We start from the raw sequence: 17,030 nt of genomic DNA on the forward strand, positions 1-17,030 counted from the left end.
GCCGGGATTTTAAATCTTGTTACATCCTAACTCATCAAGGGCCGATTGCACGAAAGAGTCTTTCCAAGGACCGTCTTTCGTGTCGCCCATCTTTTATGATACGCCATGTGAAACGCATTTCAAATAAATTATCTGCAAATATATTTTATTTGTCCGTTAAAATAAACAAAATATTTGTTTATAAAATGATATGATATCTCATGAAATTGTATAAAATTTGATTTAAAAGCAAGCCTACGAATTTTATTTGTTTATCATAAATTTCAGAAACACCCTGCTTATAGCGCATCATAAAAGATGGGCGACACGAAAGACGGTCCTTGGAAAGACCCTTTCGTGCAATCGGCCCCAAGTTACTTCTCAATTCTCCTCTTTCTGTTATCCCCCCTTTTCTTGATCGTGGAACTTTTTTTGTTTTGTTTTTTGGTGGGGTCTTCGTAGTTTTCTTTTATAGTCAGTTTCAATTTCAGTGATTTTTACAATGTGAGTCCAGCGATCGGATTTTCCAAATTGGGTCCACTTTTGTTCAGAAAAAAAAAACGACAAGCAAGCAAACAATCAACAAAGGGTGGACAGGGGGACGCATCCCCCTACCCAAATAGTGGGGGAGGGGGGGGGGACACAATATCAAATGCCCCCTACTATTTTTGGTCTTTTATGACTGTATGATGGACAGAAATACATCATTCAAAATCGAAATAAAACATGTATTTTGGACGAGATGACCTTACTTTCATAACCCCCTTTTTTTGCTTGTCAAATTCATTTTTGTCGATTTTCCAGCCCCTGGTCCCCCTACCTTTGGGGAGAGTGGGCGAAGCGAGCGGACAAAAATTTCGACATTTTTATTACAAAAATACAAGTTTGTGATAGATTTTGTTATAAAATTCAGAAAAGAATATCATATTTCACCCTTATCCCTTTCCTCTTTTTTTTCTTGGGGGTGAAGTTTTTATTTTTTTTGTACGTACGCCATGCAGTGCCCTTTTGCTTCCATCATTTTTAAATATCATGTTACTTTAACATTTTCTCTCACTATCTTCACCCCACCTCACGCGTTTCATAACAACTAAATTTAATAGCGGCCGTCCAGCGGCATACCATATTCCTTTTGTTGTGTGGTGGGGAACTTTTTTCTCGCAGAATTACACCCAAAATTGCAGAGAAAATGCAACAACAGCCGGTATCAATATCATCCAACTTGGACCATCAGATAATAACAACTAATCATGATCTTAGCCAACTTGTGCCGTCATTTCTAGGACAATCCATCCAGGCTCAGCAGTCAGCGTCGACCCAAGGAAATGCGGCTCAAAATGTCGCAGCGAGTACGGTTCTTGTCAGTGCGTACAGCATGTCCCCGATGATGAGCGCCGCCGGAACTCCACGCATGAGTTTTGCTGGGAGTATGGTGTCACCGAATACGTCAGCTCCTCCTTCGGCGGCTGCAGCAGCAGCAGCAGCGGCGGCGGTGGGAGGTGGTGGTATTCCTTTGCCCCTGATGTCTCCGGTCGGGATGCATGGTTTGCCGGCTGGTCCACGAACGCCTGATGGACAACCTCTGGTAAATTCTTTACTGAGAAAACTTGGTCAATTTAATTAGACTATTGAGTTGACTATCTATGTCAGTAGAGGCGCACGGCCAATATTGGAGACTGTCTCCAAGGCAATGGCAATGTGGGAGATTATCTCCAATATCAGACTCAGAGACAGAGACTTTTGTAAAGAATTTGGGTATCCAATTTCAGAGACAGTCCAGTTTTGGAGTCCAATTTCCTTTGTTTACATTTGCTGCAAAAGGATTATCTTGGCGGCAAATAAAAATGTGATAAGCAGATTCCTCATGAAATATTACCCCTTTTCACCGTCTACTTTATAAATTCACCGTCTAGGGCTAGGCGTCTACTTTTATTTTGATAAGGAATTTTGTTGTCAATTCTTCAAAATCTGATGACAACTTAAGTTACCAGATTTACAGTTTAGCAGACATAAGTGCAGAAATACAGTTGTATTTTTCTATTAAATCTATTAAATTGAACGTAAAAGAAAAATATTTTGTAATAAAAACAGTGATATGCACGATGTCATGAATATTTAGCAGATGGGCTGATGATGATGTCATATCCCCACTTTTCCTTTTCTTATGTTACATGAAAATGATATTTTCACATTTCATTTTTTTTTTTTACTTGTGGACAAAATTTGAATAAATCTAGACCTTGTTGGATATTCATGAAGACATGCATACATGTAGAAGTGTTTCACCAAAAATGATGCAAAACAGATTCCCTATCCGATTTTGATTGAAATTTTCACTGTTCTGTTTATCTGACTTTACTCTTTCTGTTAAAGTCATATTTAACCTAGAGTACCCTGTTAAACCATTTGTAATAACACAAGAGTTTGCACTTACACTAGTTACAGTGCTAGTTTCATTGATTCTTTTATTTCTTTACTTGCAAAATTTGACCATTTATCAGCAAGTTCTTTTCAAGCTTGCTTACTAAGTTTTATTGGCTATTTTGGTTATAAGAGAAAAGCTCTCAATTAAGTTCTATACAGTACGGTACTCTGTATAAATAATAAATCTGCTACACAAGGGGTGACTTCAAGTTCAGTGTTGATCTTTTGGTGTTGGTATAAGATAAACTTTTACACAATTATAACACCAAACATAAAATGAAGATGGTCCCGAAATGTCACTATTTGATTTGTTGAGATGTCAATAATGTGATCTGGATCAGTTTTACAAACTCTGAATAAGTTTTGGAGCTAGGGGGAGCAATCAAAATTTTAACACCAACATCAACACCAAGGCCATCACCGGACTTGAAATCACCCAATGCAGTCTTTAAAAAATGTGGAGGGTTTGACGTTCCGGTAGGTTGAATGCTGATTTTTCTTCTTTTAAAATTCTACTCATTGTAAAAGAGGAGAATGAAATTGGACCAAGTGCCCTAACCACCCTTATCTAGGTCAAAATATAACAGTGCACCCGTATGTTTCTGAAGCTTTTAAATTAAATGATGATGAAAGTGGAGAGTTTGCATGTGCAGTGATATAAAATGCTCAAATCCTCAAAGGATTAAATGATAAGGCTAGTCAGCATGCATCAGGATGGATAGAAAACGTTGTGACAGAACAGGGAATAATTTTTCTGGTATCGCATCGCAATTTGCTCCACATTTTTGAAAGACTGCTATGCATAAAGTCTTTTGTATAGCAATTTTTACATATGACTACATTACTTTATAGTTGAGAGCTTTTCTCTTATGACCGAAAAAATGCTATTCAAATTTGTAAAGCAAAAATATTCCCTGCAGAAAATCTTTCAATAATATTTGTAAATGACTTACAATTGTATGATCTAGTATTCTAGTTAAGCCCTCATAAATCAAAGGGGCCCTGTTTCATAAAACATGCAAAGTAGATTTGACTGCTATTTAAAAAAAAGCCCTGTTAATAATATGATATTATAATGGCAAAGCTACCATCAGTGTAAGTATTCATGAAACAGGTCTATGCACTTCTGAAAGAATACTCTACCTCCCAACCTTCCACTTTCTCGCCTCTACATTTCACCTCTACATGCACTTCTATCCTTTTTCTAGTCCATCTCGGACTCACCACATGGTGTACCGCTAACATCTTCTGCGAAATTCTGACTGTTGACATTATATGCTATAATTTTTCACTTCCTTGGCAGCTTTCCCCGATGGGTGCATTTCCTGGCTACCCCTACCAAGCCGTCATGCCACCCCTGGAGTCTCCTACCAGCCTTCTTCAGGCCAGGCTACAACACTCCCCAGGATTCCCCTTCCCTCAGCAAGCAACCATGCATCCACAACAAGTCTTCTTTCCCGGGTAAGTAATTATGTTATATGTACAGTGCGTCCCAGAAAAAGGAAACTAGGATTCTCACGTCTTTTTCCTTCAAAGGCAAATTGATTATGATGTTTCATTTACATCATCATCATTCCTCTACGTTTTGATGCCTAATATGTGACAAACACTTCACGCATTAATGAGCAAGTCGAGAAAAAATTTGAGAAGTTTGGTTCGTCATATGACAACTGTGCATCCACAACAAGTCTTCTTTCCTGGGTAAGTAATTATGATATATGTACAGTGCGTCCCAGAAAAAAAGGAAACTAGGATTTTCACATCTTTTTTTCTTCAAAGGCAAATTAATTATGAAGTTTCATTTACATCGTCATGCAGTTCTATTATTCCTCTACATTTGAATACCTAATATGTGATGAACACTTCACACATTAATGAGCAAGACGAGTTTGAAAATGTAAAAATCAGGTTGCACAGAAAAATTGGACAAGATTGGTTCGTCATACGACAACGGTGCTTATTCAATGATTGGCTCATTAGCATTTCTTTTGCATTCTTTGTCAAGTTTCTCTCTCTGATCCCTGAAATGGCAGTGGATTCAGATGACACGTGGGTTTCTGCCCAAATCGTTTGTGATAGGCCTTGATATCTTTCGTTTGTAATCTGCCATGTGTGAATGATTTGCTACGCTGCTGATCTCAAATTAAAGATGAGATACGTATATGATAATTGTGAAATCTATCCCTGAAAATGGGTTTCCTTTTTTGTGAGGCACTGATTATCTAGTTGCCTATTCAATGGCAAACTATATATTACCCTGCCTGCAGCTCCAGTTGCTAATGGAGCTTGGTGCTTTCAAGGAATTATTACTGCTGGGTTTCCCTTCACCTCACCTTGGTTGAGTGCAGCACAATGCGGGTTAACTTCTTGCTGAAGGAAACACGCCATGGCTAGGATTCGAACCCACGTCCTTCTGATTGAAGATGAGAGTTGTAACCACTAGACCACAAAGAATTTAAATTGTTAGGTTGGGGCGTCGTGATCTAGTGGTTATGACATTCGTCTTTCAATCTGAGGGACGTTTGATTCCTAGCCATGGCGTGTTTTCCTTCAGCAAGAACTTTACCCACATTGTGCTGCACTCAACCCCGGTGAGGTGAATGGGTACCCGGTAGGAAAAATTCCTTGAATGCTTGAGCGCCTATAGATAGCCGAGCTAAAGCCGGGGTAATAGTAATAGCAGGGCCTGCTCGGAGAACTTTAGAACTGAAGTGGCTTGCCTGCGTAAATATACTGTTATTATTATTAAAACAAAAGTTAGAGTGTTTGAAAATGAAAACGGACAGTATCTTCTGATAAGAATTTCCAACACACCTTTCTTTTCTCTCATCCTTTGACCATACATGTAGGCCCTACGATGACCAGGGGACTGGCCAAAGGGTTCCCACTATTGACAAGATGTCTTGGCTGGATGCTGCAGAGGTAACTAAGTTATTTATACTCCCATCATTTTAGGTATTAGAATGACATAACCAAGAATGGTTCAGTGAATGAATGACAATAGACAGTATCTATCATTAAAAACAAGCGATGCATTGTAATTATCTTTGCTACTCTTTATCCATGCCTTCGATTTTTATATTTATTGGGCAAGGCCTAGTCTATAATTCAGGCGGAGGCTGCAGCTCTTTTATTAGCTTTCCAACCCTGATGCTATTATGTGAAATTTCAGAAATATGTCTGATGCCAAAGACTAGGCACAGTGACTACAAAACAGTCACCGCCTGTACACTCTGGTCTTGCGTTACTTGTTTTCTTTTTACAACAAATCCAGTGGCAGTTTTTCGTTCAGAAATCCTGATAATATCCTAATCCTAGAATGTAGGCCAGGCAAGGTCACAAATTTAGAGGGCACATTTCTATATTTTACAACAAAAATTGGAAAAGAAGAGATAAAAAAGGGTATAAATATATTCAAGGCTTATGACAGGGGCATTGAGGTCAACTTGTAGGGTATGTAATGCCATGTCTTTATTGGCATTGTATTAATTTTCGCAGCTGTGAATACACAACATTCAGAAAACTAAAACAGTCTTTAAAAATATTATCAAGCTTATTCTGCTTACTTTTCAGATTATTTTGGAGGAAGCCCAACAGCCCCTTCATCTCAAAGACATTAAGCAAAGGATCGTAGAACAGGGACTGGTTGGTCCTAATGCAAGGTCCAGTCTAGAGACCCTCATGTACAGGGACGCACAGAAAGGCAGCAAACGATTTGTTAAGTTGGATGAACTTCTTGGAGTCTTCAGGCTTATGGTGGGTTTTAAGTTTGAAAATACGTTTGTGCTGCTTCTTTTAGCAGAGATCCCACCATAAGGGTGCCGTGTGTCTTTCCATTGCAGCTTTCCTACGTTCCCCTTTCCATTGTCTACATGTATGTTGATATGTGAGGATTGCTTGGAAAATACCCAACATTTGACATAATATAAATCCCACACTTATTTTGTTAATTTCTCAGCAATTACACAATTCCTTCCATAACCCTTTAGAATATCTGTATTGTTTCTTTATGTAAACAGGCAACTGGATATTAATTTTATATTGTTCTAACTCAGTTTGAAATTGTTAACACAACTGGCACTTATCTTTAAAGTCGTGTGTAAAGTTGTGCTTGCTGTCATGTTAAGTTGTGTGTAACCTATGAAAACGCCCCCTGATATCATTTGATCTTACCTAGACACCTGAGGAGAAAAAGGCTGCCAGGAAAACCAACAAAAGAGCCCCCAAGCAAGCGACCCCAAAGGCAACCTCCCTGAAAACGACCGTCGCAACCACGGTCACAACCACTACAACAGCGCCAACAATATCACCAACAGCCACAACTGAACCAACAACAGTGACTAGTCCGACTGCTGCAGCGCAAGCCGAGAGGAACGCCAAATTCAAGAGGAAGAGCCAGAACCTAAGACGTCTTATCAAGGCCATGGTCTTTGTAAGTTGAACAGTTTTTGTCTATTTCATCTGTCTCATTCTCTTCTCTTCTTTCATCTACATGCCTTTTTTTCTTCTCTTAGTTCTTGTCACCATTTTCATTCTTTATTTTATTTATTTTTTAATCCCTGTCAGTTTTTCATTCTTTTTATCACCTTTTTTGCTCTCCAAACTCTTCTTTTTCTCCTTAGAGTTTGCTCGACCCCATAGAGGTCTCTGTTACAGGCTTGTCCATGCTTTTCACAAAGTATTGTGTCAGTATACAAATAGCAAATATTTGTGTTGTACAACGCCTCGGAAGTTAGCAAAAATACGAACGATTGTCAATATTTTTTCCTACGTTAATAATCTATAAATTTAAGAAAGAAAATTTTAAAAGCGAAAGGAAAATGCCTCAAACGCGCATCTGATCTGAAGCAGCAATGCGCATTCAGCCAGTAAGCCCTACGCGCATTGCACCTGCATAACTAAGCGCATCCAATGCGTTGAATCATATTTTGACAGTGAGGTCACTATTTCCTGACCCGTGAAAGGGTACATATATGGACGGTATGTGTGCAACGGTACAAATGTATTCAGCCTCCCATTTGCTTGTGTACAACAAGCTAAGTAGGTGTTGTACAACAAATAATAATCCACTCACCATGAAAACTGACTCCCATCTGACTTTAGATTAATTGTGAGAAGTACTTTTCAGCGATGCCAGTTTTCACAAAGAGTTGCGTTTACACGCAACTCAAGAAATCAGGCATAAGTTTCCAATACGCATGTTTCGTTAGTTAGTAAGCAAGTTGCATTTCGCTTTCTGGGTTGCGTTTCGTAGTGACTTTTTCTGGAATGGGCCAATTGTCATACAAATATTGATTGATCAAGATCAAACACCACATGAGGTTGATCTCAAATTCATCTCTTCAACTTTGAAGTTGTGATTGACATTAATCAGTCATAACTCTCTGTAAGACTTGCTCTACCAGACTGGGCTAGTTTGCTTTGCACTATCATGAACAGGAGAATGCTGCCCTCTGTGATGAAGTGGCGCGAACCGAAGCCAAGCTGCCGAGAGCGAGAGCGGAACGGCGGTTCCTCCTTCTGCGACTTCTCCACTACCAAGCCTTGACCGGGAAACCCCTCCTGGACAATGACCAGCAGCCAGCTGTCAAGAAGGAGACGAACACAAAGGAGAAGGAGGCAGAAAAGACAAATAGGAAAGAGAAGACAGAGAAGGTAGCAAGGAAAGATAAGGATAGGGAGAGAAAGAAGGACAAGAACAGGCATAAGCACAAGAAGAACAAGAAAGGATCTAAAGGTATGTATACATTGCATTTATTGACAAAAAAATGCTCATGAATGATTGAGGGAGAAGAGGAAGAGAAATGAAGAAGGAGTAGAAGGAGAGGAGGAAGAAAGAAGAAGAGGAGGAGGGGGATAAGGAGAAGTAGGAGGAGGAGGAGGAGGAGGAGAAGTAGGAGGAGGAGGAGGAGAAGAAGAGGAAGAAGGAGGGGGAGGAGGAGGATAATAAAGAAAGAGGAGGGGGGAGGAGGGGGAGGAAGAGAAGAAGGAGAAGGAGAGGAAAGAAGAGGAGGGGGAGGAAAGAGGAGGAGCTTGAGAAGGAGGAGAAGAGAAAGAAGGAGGAAGAGGGACATGAGGAAGAGGGAAGAAGATGAAAGGAGGAGGAGGAGAATAACGAAAGAGGAGGGGGAGGAAGAGAAGGAGGAGGAAAGAAAGAGTAATGCAATGGAGAATAAAAGAGAAAGAAGGAAAGGAAGAATAGGAAGACAAAGGAAAAGAAGATGGAACAAAGAGATAATCAGTGCAAGACATAGAACAAACCATCCTAAAGCAGAACAAATTGATTAGAAGCGGGAGAGTGAATAAAGTCAATTTCTTATTGTTCATTTTATCTGCAGATGGCGATAAGAAATTAGAAGCAAATCAACTCAAGAAGAAAAAGCCAAGTAGCAGCCTGAAAAGACACATCTTGCCCATACCTATGAATGAAGAAGGTAGGTTTCTTCAAAATATATACCTTTTTACAGTCGTCACCTGCGCCAGTATTCAATTTGATACTTGAGTCAGAATTTTAAGTATTTTACTAAGTATTTTGCTACAGTAAAATACTAAACCATCTTTGGTATTCAGTTGCACGATGGAGCGTTGTGGCCCAGTGGTTTAGTCTTCTGACTTTGAAACAGAGGGCAGTGGGTTCGAATCCCAGCCATGGTGTTTTTTCCTTCAGCAGGAAATTTATCCACATTGTGCTGCACTCAACCCAGGTGAGGTGAAAGGGTACCTGGCAGGAAGAAATTCCTTGAATGCTTGAGCACCTAGGCAGCCCAGCTAAAGCCGGGGTAATAATAGCAGGGCCTGCTGGGAGAACAGTTTTCAGAACTGAATAATAATATTCCGCATTTATATAGCGCTTAACATATCGAAATGACGTCTCTAAGCGCTTTACAGGTATATTATTACCCCGGTCATCGGATCCTTGCATGCTCGCATACAATTTATGCACCTTCTCCACTCCCTGGGGAGCATTCCAACAAGAGTTCCAAGACTCAATTGCTAGGCATACTACATAGGCTTTCGCATCCTACTGGGTACCCATTTAACACCTGGGTGGAGAGTGGCAAATTGTGGATTGACGCCTTGCCAAAGGACGCTAGGCCATGGTGGGATTCGAACATACGACCCTCTGATTACAAGGCGAGAGTCAGAACCGCTACACCACGGCACTTCCACAAAGTGGCTTCCCTGGATAAATATACCTATATTATTATTTTTTTTTTGGCTAAGTCAGCCACCTACCTGGCTTAAGTTTAAAAACGTACATGCGCACAGGTGGATACATCAATTAAGCATTATTTGGCTTAAGCCCTACGATGTCACAATGGTAATTAATAAGCATTTTGCTTATAGTTGGCTCATTAAAGCAAAATACTCAGATGTGATCTGAATAAGATTGTAAGCATTTTGCTGTGCCAAGTAAAATGCTTACAAAATCCATACTTTCAATTGAATACCGGTCCAGATCAATCGGTCCAGTTCTCCACAATATTAAATATCCCTTCACATTGATGCCGATAGGTGTCTGTAAGAAAGTACATCCCTTTCGCGAGACTGTATTAAGTGTAAAGACAATAAACAGCTTGATCATAGAATATTTCACAGCGATATAGTCATTGAAAATATTGCCCCCCGTCCATTTTAAGGATAAAATGCTATAACTATCCTATTTTACATCCAATTTTGATTCAATTTTCAGTGTTATGCTTTTAATTTTGTCTTCTTATATAAATTCAATTGTTGTTAGGATAGACTTCACATCTAATCAGAGCATTATGAACATGTGGGTCCTGTTAAAGGACAAGTCCACCCTAACAAAAATTCAATTTGAATAAAAAGAGAAAAATCAAAGAGGCACAACACTGAAAATTTCATCAAAATCGGATGTAAAATAAGAAAGTTATGACATTTTTAAGTTTTGCTTAATTTCACACGATAGTTATATGTACATCCCGGTCGGTATGCAAATGAGGGAACTGATGACATCACTCACTCACTCACTATTTCCTTTGTATTTTATTATATGAAATATGAAATATTCTAATTTTCTCCCCATTGTCCTGTGAAACTAAGTTTTATGTGGAATTACCATTGTTTAACATTTTATGGATCAGTCAAGTTGGTCCTTATTGTCAAATCTGTAAAAATTGAAATATTGTATAATTCATCCAATAAAAAACAAAAGAAATAGTGAGTGAGTGACATCATCGATTCTCTCATTTGCATGTGTAAATTGTGCATATACATTGTAACTATTTTGTGTAAAATAGGTAAATTTTTAAAATGTCATAACTCTCTACATCCGATTTTGATGAAATTTTCAGCATTGTTCTTGCCTGATTTTTCTCTATTGATTCAAACCAACATTTTTCTAAGGTGGACTTGTCATAAGCACATTCACTATTGACCAATCAAATTGAAAGATTTTAATACCTTTAATAATGGCAAGGCGTTAATCCACACTTTGCCACTCTCGACCCAGGTGCTAAATGGGTACCCGGTAGGATGCGAAAGATATTGTTTGACTTTGCAAGCGCCATAATGAGGCTGCGATGAATGCTCCTCAGGGAGTGGAAATTGTGCACTTTTCGTGCGGGATTGAAATGAATCCAATGACCGGGGTAATAATATGCTGTAACGCGCTTTGAGCCATTCTGGGAAAAGCGCTTTATAAGAATTGGCTAAATTATTATGTTTATTTCAAATTGATTTGTTATCATAACAAGTTTTTACGAAACAGGCCCCTTCTCTAATGTCCATTACAGGTCAGCCAATCTTCCCCATCGCCCAGGGAAGCCTGACCGTCCACTCCCTGGGGAAGGTCATCCCAGACAAAGTCACCTTCCACTCGGACCGATTCATCTACCCTGCTGGTTTCCATAGCACCCGTATCTATGGCAACATGGATGACCCAAAGAAGAAGTGCGTTTACACCTGCAAGATTATTGACAATGGAGGGGAAGCCAAGGTACGTCGTCAACATGTGGAGTGTTGCAAGAAACTTGCGATCAATTGCATGTCAATTTGAGGTCCCCAAACCAATTATGAATTTCTGACTGAAGTTATTATTTATTAATACTATTATTATTATCATTATTAAATTGTTATTGCTGTTGTTCAGTCCTCTCTCGAATCCTGTTTTTGTTACTTGATTTTATTGTCTATTTGTGTTACCTTGTATTGTCATACTATTTTTATTATTATTGTTATTATTATCATTATCAAATTATTATTCCTATTGTTATTGTTGTCTTCAATACCAGTCCACTCTCAAATCTGGGGGTTCTTTTAACATGATTTTATTGTCATTTTCTTTACTTTGTAAATATTGTCATTCCTTTTTGCCAAATGATATCAGTTTTATCTGCATGTATGTTATTTTTATCGAGTGAATTAAATGAATGTAATTGAATCATTATTATTGTAACTTATGTCAAATGTTAAGGGGAAATCTTTTGTTCTTCTCAGCTTGTTTAAAGTCCCCCCCTAACGATTTGGTTCCTCTTTGCAATTGATCGCTGGTCTGCTTCTTGTATCAACAATTCTACATTGATGTGCTCCAGTTAGAATTAACCATACAGATTACATTACACACTACTATTACAGACCTGCCAACCAGTACGTTTTAGCCGTATTTAGTACGTTTTTGCAACCAAAATACGGCAGTACGTTTTTTTAATTTTTTTTACAAAATCGTAATTTATTGAGAAAAATCTTCTCTATATGTCTCTATTTCATAAAATGTACACAAATATGGTTATTAGATCAATGTTATTTCAGGTAACTTGTTTTTTTTTTCAATCATTTTGTAAAAACCAGGGTGAGATATACACAAGTTTCAATGTTTTTTTTTTTCATCTGGAAGAGCAGTGCGCATTTTAGCTTGCATGCAGCTTGAGCGCCGTGATGGGCGAGTGCACCAAGCATTTTATTATGAAATACACTTTTTTGGGGAAAAATACAAAATATTTATCTCACACGGTAAAAATACTGATTTTGGGGGGATAAGAATACTGAAAATGCAAAATACAACTTGGCAGCTCTGCTATTATGTCAATTTTCATGGAGCTCATGCAATTGGCTGCTAAAATCTGAAGGGGGGTTGATTTGGTTCCATGACATTTGCTCCGGTGACAACTGCTCTGCCCTAAATTCCACGCAGAAATTGAATGACCAACTTCAACCCTGGGTTTAACACTATACCCTACCCTAAACCTAACATAACACCCTATTGCAACACTTGACGAAATTAAGCTCGGATCAATTGTCGCAGGAGAAAATGTCGTGCCACTGTCAATTCAACGCCCCCCCCCCCCTTCCGGCCAGCTAACTCCCCCAAAAGACTGGCCTGGCTAGGTTGTATTTTTATTTCTAATCAATTCTATTTCTATGACATTGCAGTTTGAGATTTGTGATGACCAAACACCACCTACCATCCTGAGTGCGAACACAGCTACAAAGTGCCATCGAAAACTGCTTCAGGCCATCAATAAAGCTTTGTGAGTATGGATATTACATTAAAAACAATGTTAAAGCAGCGCGCGACACTGGCACCGGTTCAACGGTCCCAGACCAGTAGAAATTGCTGTTGCCAGTTGGGTTGGTAACTTTTCAGAAATAGCCAGATTTACTGGTCCGACATGACCAGTAAAAAAAAAAACTGATACAAAACATAATAAATGGCTTTCCAAAATTGAGAAATGGCTCTTATGTTGTGTGTGTACTGTATGTTTTTTTTTTCTTGGGGCAATAAAAGCAATACAAGACAGCAAAATAAACTCAAGTATTTTTTATTATTATTTTTTTATTTTTGGGACCAGTAAATTTCAGGTTCGGACCAGTAAAAAATTGAAAAACTGGGTATCTACTGGTCCAACATGAACAGGTTGGACCAGTAGAAAAAAAGGGGTTAGTGTGGAGCCCTGGATAAAGAGTAGACCGTGGCGTTGGGTGACCTCGGATTTAGCCATTGAAAGTTTATAGCCATGTCTGGTGAGTTGCGAGTGATCGCCCGCCACTTACCTGCAACAAACTTCAGAGCATGTTAAAAACTTTTATGCATGTAAATCGGACTTGCGTGAGCTCTTGCGGGCAACTGCGTGCGAGATACGGTCAATTCGGGCAACCTGCGGGTAGCCCCAAAAAAGTTACATGCAAGTCACACGCAAGGCTTGCATGGAACATTGTGACAGGGCCTTTAGGGTTGGCCCTGAATTATCAATTTTATTTTTAATCATTGCCGGTAATTGATTTCCCCAGTAGAAAGAACTTAACTTTTTAGTCCATAATAAAACTTTAGCCTGAGGAAATTTGAAATTTATTTTTCAGTCTAGGTGCTTGGGTTCTCTTTTTTGCTCAAACGATTGGGTTATAAAGCCCATTGAATATTATCAATACATGATAATGTATATATGGACACACCAAGGAAAAATAAAATTTTTAGGTGCCACTTTTCACATCCTACTGTCTAAATCTGCAAAATTGAATGAGCTTTGACATTGCAATGAATGGGGATTTCCAGGGTTCTTTTCTTAATTTCTAGGGCTCTTTTGAACGTTCAGGGGTCTAATTGCACACATTTGCACCAAGCTAGCTCACCACTTTGCTGTGACAGAATTAAAACTTTGAAGCAATAAATACTTTAAACAAATCTGATGTATTACAATAGCCTGTTGGCTGGAGTGACTTTTCAAAAAGGGCACAACCTTTTCGGCTGTGAACTGATCTTTTTTTTTGGGGGGGGGGGGACATCGTAGCCAGTCATAAGGACAGTGAGGGCCTGGCAATCGATGATCGTCAATTATTTATGCTCAGGAGAGCGTTTCATCAACACTTCTTATCTGACTAGTTGTTAGATCTGACAACTTTGCTTGGTTTTGATTGGTTGGAAACAGAAATGTTGGATAAAATAGATTTTGTTGCATAAAACACCTGACAAGTGCTTTCAAGAAATTCCCCTCTGAATACTCTGAAATTTTGTTAGTGTTGCTTTACATGTAATGAAAAGTTTAAAGACAGGGGCGTCATGGTCTAGTGGTTAAGACTCTCGTCTTTCAATCTGAGAGACGTGGGTTTGATTCCCAGCCATGGTGTGTTTTCCTTCAGCAAGAAATTTACCCACATTGTACTGCACTCAACACAGGTGAGGTAAATGGGCAGGAAGTAATTCCTCAAAATGCTGTGAGCACAGGAATCGATAGACTAGCTTAAGCACCTAACAAAGTAGATATGTGTGCTATACAAATCCTGTTTTATTATTATTGTTATACTGCATTTCTTCTCAGTGGTGAGGACATTGTCAACGAGTCCCGGGACCGGTCCCAAGAATTCTTTGGCTTCTCCCACCCCACCATCCAGAACCTGATCCAGGGCTTAGCCGGAGCGACCCAGTGCATGGCCTACCGCTGGCTACGGTTTGAGGAATGCAAGCCTGAGGAGAGAGAAAAAATCGCTCACTGGTATGAGAGCGACCCAACCGTCTGCTACGAGGCTCTTTGTAACGCATACAAGAAAAAGATGGGTAAGTCCTTTTGAGGCCTTAAAGTAAAACTATAGGTCACACATATGGTGGTATTGTAATAGCCATGGTTTAGTTACACCTGGGTTGACTTAGACCACACTTTTATTATATGGAGTGCTAGTTGTCAACTCATTCTCCAATTAAAAAAATTATTCTTAATTCTACTGCAAAAAGTTGTCAAAAAATTGAGTCTCGAAATTGGAAGAGTGGGAAAATTGAAAAATATTATGAATTTTGATTAATTTTTGGGGTACATTATGATTGCCACGAATATGGAAGAAATATTATGAAGCCTAGCATTCCATAGAAGAGTGGCTTAAAATTCTAGTTTAGACTAGGGTTAAAACTCTTATCCCATTGGTCATTTGTTTTTCTTTTACTTAGTTTTAATTATGTAATCGGCTGCCTAATGTTTTGTAAATGCTGTTACATAGTGAACTACCAAGAGCTTACTAAATGCTGGTTATCGTTATTACTGTGAAACATGGAGTATTAGGTTAATTAGATTGTATTCATGAGCTACATTTCAATAATAAGCTGTGCCAAAATTTTTTCAAATTGCGACGCTTTGTATTGATTTTTCCCTTGATATTTTATTACCTCATCTCCAGATGACAAACAAGCTGCAGCTATAGCTTCCACAACTACCTCCGCGCCACCAACGTCATCAGCATCAGCGACCTTCCCAACGTCAATGTCTTCGACTGGCTCGATGTCACCAAGCGCTTCAATGTCATCGGCCACCATGCCTGTTACACCTGTAGCGTCACCGTCAGAAAGTCATAATCTAAGATCATTGCTTACCTCGGCTCCCATAGTTAGCCTGCAGCCTTCGATATCAGCAAGACTGGACAGTTTCTCGGGAAATGAAGGGAAGTGATGGCACTCGCACTGGTGTATATTTACCTGGTCTCCAAGCAGTTGGACTTCTGTTCAAATAGTCTAATACCACTTGGGCTGAATACAAGGTTTATTTTCACTTGCTCTACTTGTCAGATGGTCTATTACTACATGGAGTAAACTGAAGGTTTATATTCATTTGATCTACAAGCATGTGGGCTACTTTTCAGATGACCTAAGTACCACATGGGCCAGATCCAACTCTTATTTATATTTACTGGGTCTGCAAGCCATTGGTACCTTTCTCAGAAAGTCTAATATACCACTTGTGCTTAACCCATTTAGACTTCTATCAATTTGTTATAATGTACTTTCGGTGTACAAATACAATTGATATACTAGTAATTTCCACGTAGTCTAGTGATAAATTCTGTCATTACTTGATCAATATAATTTCCACTTCTTGTTGTTTACTACTTACAAATGAAAATTTGGGTCACTAATGGTTCATCTAACCAAGTAACCATACAGACTCAGTGAAGTTAGACCAAATGGATATTAGACAAAATGGGTATAACCCAAATGGGAATTAGATGAAACAGTTGAGAAACAGATGAGACTGAGTGGCAATCAGATGAAAAGACTATTGCCAAACTGGCTATAGACTAAATGGGATAAGACCATATGGGATGCGACCAAACGGGCAGAAGACAGTGGTTTTAACAATTTACCACATTAGTTACAAACTCTGTGATACGCCTGTAATTTAAGAAGATTCCCCATTGCTCCTAACTTGAAATTCTTTAAACAACAGTTTCATTCATGTATATATATATTTTTTTAAACATGTGCACATTTGTACAGTTTTCTAAATTTTCTGAAAAATACATGGTAATTAATCATACTGATCAAGCGTGTTTCATTGCGAGTCAAGTACATGTAGCTTGTATTGTACTTTGTGTATTTTGACTGTTCTACTTTGGGAAATGTGATTTAATAAAGAAGAGGAATGGAAGAGAGAAAGAGAGAGACACAGACAAGAAGAGAAATAAAGACAAAAAGAGACAGTGGGAGGAGGGGGAGAGAGAGAGAGAAAAAAGGGAGAGTGGGAGAGAGAGAGAGAGATGGGTAGGGAAACAGATGGAGAGAGAGAGAAAGAAAGATATCAATGGTGGGAAAGTGAGGGGAGAGAGGAAAAAGGAGAGTGCAAGTGGAAGAGAGAGAGAGAGAGACAGAGGGGGATAGAAAGCAAGACAGATGGACATTAACACCT

The 17,030-nt window shown here is 39.0% G+C and overlaps 1 protein-coding gene across 1 annotated transcript; it reads left to right on the plus strand.

Moving 5' to 3' along the window:
* Positions 1-1,095: 1,095 nt before the first annotated feature.
* On the plus strand, positions 1,096-16,659 carry LOC129266127 (uncharacterized). Its single transcript, XM_064103942.1, has 11 exons — positions 1,096-1,564; positions 3,707-3,864; positions 5,253-5,325; positions 5,977-6,159; positions 6,581-6,835; positions 7,843-8,140; positions 8,742-8,837; positions 11,163-11,365; positions 12,799-12,896; positions 14,682-14,917; positions 15,529-16,659. The coding sequence occupies exons 1-11, from the start codon at positions 1,169-1,171 to the stop codon at positions 15,795-15,797; spliced, it is 2,265 nt and encodes a 754-aa protein (XP_063960012.1). The 5' UTR covers positions 1,096-1,168; the 3' UTR covers positions 15,798-16,659.
* The last annotated feature ends 371 nt before the right edge of the window (positions 16,660-17,030 follow it).

Source organism: Lytechinus pictus, chromosome 8 (genome assembly GCF_037042905.1).
Source record: "Lytechinus pictus isolate F3 Inbred chromosome 8, Lp3.0, whole genome shotgun sequence".
Classification (NCBI taxonomy): domain Eukaryota; kingdom Metazoa; phylum Echinodermata; class Echinoidea; order Temnopleuroida; family Toxopneustidae; genus Lytechinus; species Lytechinus pictus.

What these genes read in the sequence shown, in the direction of transcription:
- LOC129266127 (XM_064103942.1), top strand. Translation starts at nt 1,169, where the DNA reads ATGCAACAACAGCCGGTATCAATATCATCCAACTTGGACCATCAGATA. An exon ending in ACAATGGAGGGGAAGCCAAG is followed by an intron (nt 11,366 to 12,798) that starts GTACGTCGTCAA and finishes ATGACATTGCAG; the next exon opens with TTTGAGATTTGTGATGACCA. An exon ending in CGCATACAAGAAAAAGATGG is followed by an intron (nt 14,918 to 15,528) that starts GTAAGTCCTTTT and finishes CCTCATCTCCAG; the next exon opens with ATGACAAACAAGCTGCAGCT.